The following is a 6,000-nucleotide window of genomic DNA, read 5'->3' as shown; positions in this document are numbered from 1 at the left end:
CTGTTGAGTAGCAGTGTTTAGTCTGCAATATGTTCACCTTTCTGTAAGCGTGTATCTAATTTCATAGCTCTCTGTAGCAACTACTAGACTTTAACCTGTAGGCATCAACATTGCTTGACAGGTTAGATTTTCCCAGACTGTTGACTGCACCTCCAGTATACCAATATTGGACTGAATTCTCCTACTTCAACAAATCTTTCTCACAGTGAACATTTATATAGGTATTTTAGATAAGTTTAAACTGTAGAAGTTTATTTGTTTTCTAACATTTTCCTGTGTTCAATATATTCCCCGAGCTGGTACTTTTACCTGTTTTCTGCTTGTGCGAAAGCCCGTTACAGATTTATTTAAATTTTTTTCTAAGTGCTCCACTTTAATTTTTATTATTTGTATCTGTATTTATAAATTCCATTGTGACTACATGTTTTTAGTTTATTCCTCCTGACATCAGGTCCTGTAAAAATTATGCTTTGCTTCTACTCAAGATTATTTAGTTTAACTCTATTCATTTTTTTCTTTTGGTTCCCTTTATTCCTTAAAACTCACCAGTACTGGCATTATTACATTGTTGGTGTCAGTAGCTCAACAGGTAGCACACTTGTGTTTGGTACTGGAAGATCCGAAGGACATTTTTGTTTCTATCTTCTGTGATTTGATTAATTTTCCATTATTGTTACTGTAGAGCAGCATGAGGGGAGGTGGTGCTGCACTCCTGAGTGTGCTTTCTTTTGGATGAGATTTTAAATAGAGGTTCCATCTGCTTGAGTTGATGGTAGGTCAGATGGTTGTAAACAACCCCATGGCTCTTATCAAAAAACATAGGGGAAGATGTTCATCATATTGATCACTGCTGCAGTAGTCTTAGCTGTAGGGGTTATATCCTGCCAAGGCTGTAGCAACCCAGACGGCTTCCATAGCTTCAGGGCACCTTCCGTATGCTCAAACTGTTGGGCATCTTGAGCTGAACTGCCTAAAAATGCAGGTTTGAGCAACAGGCCCTTAAGAGCTTTTCAACATTCAGTGACAGCTCCTCTATGGGCTTTTGAGGATCGACTGTCGGCTTGTGGTGCCCCTTTACCTGGGTAGTTAAGTTTTGTTTGGGGAAAAAAGCCTTCCACATTAAAAAAAAACAATGTGTGTGAGAAAATCAAATCTCAGTGTATGTCTGCTGCTTGGAGCAGGGACACAAAGCACTGGTTCCACAGAGAGGGTGCTGGAGGACTCACATTCAGCTGAGGACTCATTCCTACACCTGTGCCAGTGGAGAGTCTTATTGAGGATCTAGAGGGAGAGAAAGAGGACCCAGTCCTCAAACTGACTGTTCCCTGTGTGCTGTTAAGGGAAATTATGCTTGATGCAGAGAGCTGTATCCTTTTTTTGTTCAATTGAATGCCCCTCTCCAGTGTCAGTGTTGAGGATTCAGGCTCCTTGATTACTGGCCCAGAGAGGGGATGTCACAATAACCATTTTGAATTCAATAATAAAATGTACAATCAGACCGATGGGGTGGCCATGGGTGCTGCCATGGCGCCAAGTTATGCAAATAATTTTATGCATGGCTGTGAGAAATGAAACATTTTTGATAGTAGATACAGCCGGAACATTCTCATATATAAACACTTTATTGATGATGTGTTTGTTTGGAGGGGAAGTAGTGAAGCACTAAATGACTTCCCTAAGTATATTAATAGTGTCAGTTCAATTTTAGAGTACCCTATAGAATTCAGTGACACTAGTATTAATTTTCTTGATGTGATGGTACTCAAAGAAAATTGGGGGGGGGGGCTTATTACTAAAATCTATATGAACGAAATTCAGAATATTGCTTATCTAGACTATTCAGAATAATGCTTATCTAGACTATTCTATGATACACCCTAAGAAAACTATTGCTAATATAGTAAAATGGCAGTTAGTGAGAGCCAACAGCCTTACAAAAAAGATGATTTACAAGAAGGTGCTAGTCTATGCAACAGATTTATAAACAGAGGATATCCAGTGGAAATGGTAGAGGAACATTTTCAGAAGTATACAACTATAAAAAACAAGGAAGTAATGAGAAAGAAAGTGAAAAAAGTGAATTATAACTTGCCAATGCAAGTAGCCAATAGTGTTGATGCATGGGAAATTTAGAACATAATAAAAATGAATCTATCTATATCAAACAAAACTCCTCATTAGCACTCTTCAAGAAAAATCTTGATGATTGGATGGGAGATAGGAAATTCACCCTGGGGATCACGTCTGTGGCTCTGCCTGACAGTGGCACAGGAAAATAATTTTCTTGGGTGGCGAAAGCCAGGGTACCTTTAGCTAGGCTTATATAGGCCCTAGGGCCAATAGCTTAGTACCTACCTATGAAAGAAATTTTATAACTATGGATCTAGGTGGAATATTTGAGATAGAAGCAGGTTTCCTCAGTGCTCTATGCACCCTTTCAATTCCAAGTCCCTCTTTCAAGTCTAAAATTTCAGGAATCCAGGTTGTTAAGAATGAAATAATGTCTTCTTCTTCGGTGTTTTCAGGCAGACCAAAGATCCTTGTGTTTCAGATTTCCCTGTTTTCTAAGTCATCTATTTTGTTAAGCAGCCATGTATTCTGTTTAAGCAGAAATTCTTTTTGGAATTCTTCCTCTTTGATTCTCCCTTTAATGTAATTTAGAGAAGTCTCTATATTTGTTATTTGTGTGTGGTGTTGCTGTAATAGTTCCTTAAGAGTATCAGTCTGTTTTTGAGAATTTAATTTGAGGTTTTCTAAGTCATTTTTAAAACCATCCATCTTCAAAGATGGTTCCTGTAAGGTAAGGTGCTTTTTCAAAGCAGCATCTGGATGAGAATTCCTTGAGTTGTTCATATTCAGTGACTCAGTATATCTCCAAGTTACTTGACAGGAAAGTTTTTGTATATCTCCACCAAAATTTATATTTATGTAGTTTAGTAGTTTATCTATAGATTTCTGATGTTTTAAACTTGAAAATAATAACATTTTCCTATATTATTATACTAGTTTATGGAGCTCTCAAAATTCACTGCTCTCAATTGGCCATCTAGGCTCTGCCCCTCTGTAGAAGATCTTTGATCAGCCGTTTTATTTCAAATTCCTTAGAAACTAGCTACTTCCCTATCCCTTGTACACATATGTTTCACCTTAGGGAGTTTGCCAGCTATTGGCAAAGGTGTTGCCTTCATATCTGTATTACAGAGGTTTTTCAGTCCACATTTCCATTTAATTACGAGTTGGATCCTGTTTGGATTCCCGACTGACAGTGACTGTTTTATAAGCAAGGATTACTAAATAGCATATTTTCTGAAAAGCATTTTTGTCTCGGAGAATCTTTTACATTTAATTTATATAGAAATGTGTTATTACTGTTTGTCCTTACAAATCACTCAAGTATTTTTCTTCTTTTAGGGTATCATAAATGCATCTTAGGAGGGCATGACTGGGGTGGAATTCTTGCCTGGAGTTTTGCTGTTTATCACCCAGAAATGGTGGATAAATTGATTGTGATGAATGCTCCACATTTAACAGCTTTTAAAGGTATGGAAGAAAAGACTATAACATAAACTTTCTTTATGTGAAGGAATGAGAGAACTGGTTGTCCAAAAACTAACTTAGGAATGTTCACATGTATTTCTTAGATTGTGGATGTAATGCATCTTGAATTTGACTAGACTGGTTATGTTGCTTAGTTGGGCAGTTATATCAACAGTACCTAGAATTTGCTTATGTCTAATAAATAATGTACATTATTTCTTTAGAGTGAGTGTGAACATTTATTGACGGTAAATGTGGCTTTTGTTTCAACATTATTTTTTATTTAACTTCACGACCAGCATTCTTTTTTAATTTGGTTTTCTTTGTGTACACTTGATATCACAGTCATGTGGCACAGAGAAAAGAATAGTATTGAATAAACTGCACCAGGAACACATTTGCCCGAATTCTGTTTGTCCAATTGACAACAGTGTGATAGCTTTATCACTGAAAGCCACTTTCAGCAAACATGTAGTAGTGCCCCTTTTCCACTGTTGTGTGACCATAAAGTTGGTTTATACTATTTGTGGGGTCTCCCCCATACAAAGGGCACAGGGGTACTTGCTTCCACTGACGAAAAAAAGCTTAACTTTCTAAAGTCCTGTTCAAGGGAAGTGGTTTTGTTGAGTAAAAGGCATTGTACACATAATCATGAATCCTTTGCATCAAACAAAGTTGAAATGTCTAAATGTTGTGGCTGTTTTGTTTACAGAGTACCTATTCCGTCATCCATCTCAACTGCTGAAATCCATCTATATCTTCTTCTTCCAGGTTCCCAAACTGCCTGAGCTTGTGATTTCACTTAACGACTTTTCGGTAAGAGTTGATGATGATGAAGTACTCAAGATTTCTGAAGTTTTACTAAATAAGAAACCTTGTTTTTTCTTTGCTGTACTTCAGGTTTTACCGTAAGCCACTCCCTGTCTGGTGTCATAACTGCATTAATATTAGAAGTAAAGCAGAAGGTAGATTTGGATATTTAAAGTAAGTTTTAAATGCACTTGGTTTAAGAATACTAAATTTATTCTGCAGAAGAACTTTCATGGAATAGTTTTGCAGGTTATTTGTCATATATATTGACCAGTGGTGTCATTCTTGAATTACTGATGGTTTTAAGAATGGGGTGAGTGACCAGAAGGAAACTACTGAGAGTTTGAGACTAAAATTAGATTAGATAAATGGGGTAAAGAAGAGAGAACACTGTCTTTATTTGAAGCATATGAAACTATTTAAATTTAGAAGCATTCACCCGATGTGCTCCCCAACACAGCAAATTCCAGTTTGGATAATATCAACATAGCACTGTTGAATGCCTGGTACCTAAATACAAACCTGTTTAGTTATAGAACCCTAATTCCAATTCAATAATAATACTGTCTGTAGTCGTCCATGACTCCATTGTCTCTGTAGCCCCACCAGCCAGCCTGTTCTTTCTCTTACTGGCAGGGGAGTCTTGGCCAGAAGTTTGTTTTAATCATCACATTATTTGCAGTTATTAGTGAGCAGAATAACTTAACTAGTTCATAGATTCATAGTTTCATAGGTGGTTAGTATGCTGTCAACCCATGGAGCATTTTAAACCTAGCCAAACGTATCCTAAATGTACCAAAATATTACTAACATGTCAATACCCCAAAGAATTGCACAAGTTAGTTGAATTTTATTCAAGTCAGATGAGTTACCTGTAAGAAAGGTATTTGATTCAGTGATTGTCTTTCAACTATCCACATATGCTAACAAACATAATACTAATAACAAATCTGGTCAGATATTTCTGGACTTTGTAAATGCGAGTACACTTGATCAGCCTGTCCACCAGAGGTGTTAATAATCTTCATCTTGTCCTCAAAAAATGTTTGCTCCGTTTGCATCATGTTGCTTGTTACTCCCTCCCTAGACACATCTGATCATCTCACCATCCATGACATACTCTGTGAAAACTTGCTTTGTGACCCTAATAACTCATCTACATTCAGAGATTACTCCAAAACCAGTTACTTACTGTTTACTAATCTTATTGATTATCACAAATGGTATGGCACCCCAGCAAACCTTTTGCCTGATCCTGCTGCCTTCTCCTTGGATAGATGGTATTGAGGCATCTTACCAGTCTGATGTAAGTATAATGGCTGGTTTAAAAGTAAACCATATCGAGCAATTACAACAAACTGTATAAAAAAAAAACAGCATCAGACTGTATAAGTAAAAGACAGAGGTCCTGGCAAGCTCAAAAAAAAAATGTCCAGTTCATCATTTTAAGAGGAATTAAAACTAGTAAGATGTTCATCGTGTTTCACTGTTGCAGTCATGACTGTAGGGTTCTCCCCTGCCGGCAGGCAGTCCTCAGTCGGCCAGAATCCCAAAGTCTGGGTCCGGCGTCGGCTGTTCAGCCATGCTTCCTGATGTCAGAGCGCCAGGAGTACAAAGCTGACAGCCGGCGCCATGTTCTCCAGTCTTTTCTTG

General features: G+C 37.5%; 1 protein-coding gene across 1 annotated transcript in view; it reads left to right on the top strand.

Moving 5' to 3' along the window:
* EPHX3 (epoxide hydrolase 3) overlaps nucleotides 1-6,000 on the top strand; it is a gene marked incomplete in the record, with an annotated part of 594,865 nt that overhangs the window by 289,021 nt on the left and 299,844 nt on the right. Inside the window, 2 exon segments of the mRNA XM_044084425.1 lie at nucleotides 3,412-3,540; nucleotides 4,250-4,353. Coding sequence (XP_043940360.1) covers nucleotides 3,412-3,540; nucleotides 4,250-4,353 — 233 coding nt within the window.

This window comes from Protopterus annectens, chromosome 9.part0, assembly GCF_019279795.1.
Source record: "Protopterus annectens isolate FY-2018-M chromosome 9.part0, PAN1.0, whole genome shotgun sequence".
NCBI lineage: Eukaryota > Metazoa > Chordata > Ceratodontiformes > Protopteridae > Protopterus > Protopterus annectens.
The sequence above is the reverse complement of the archived record's forward strand: the minus strand, read 5'-3'. Positions and strand labels throughout refer to the sequence as shown.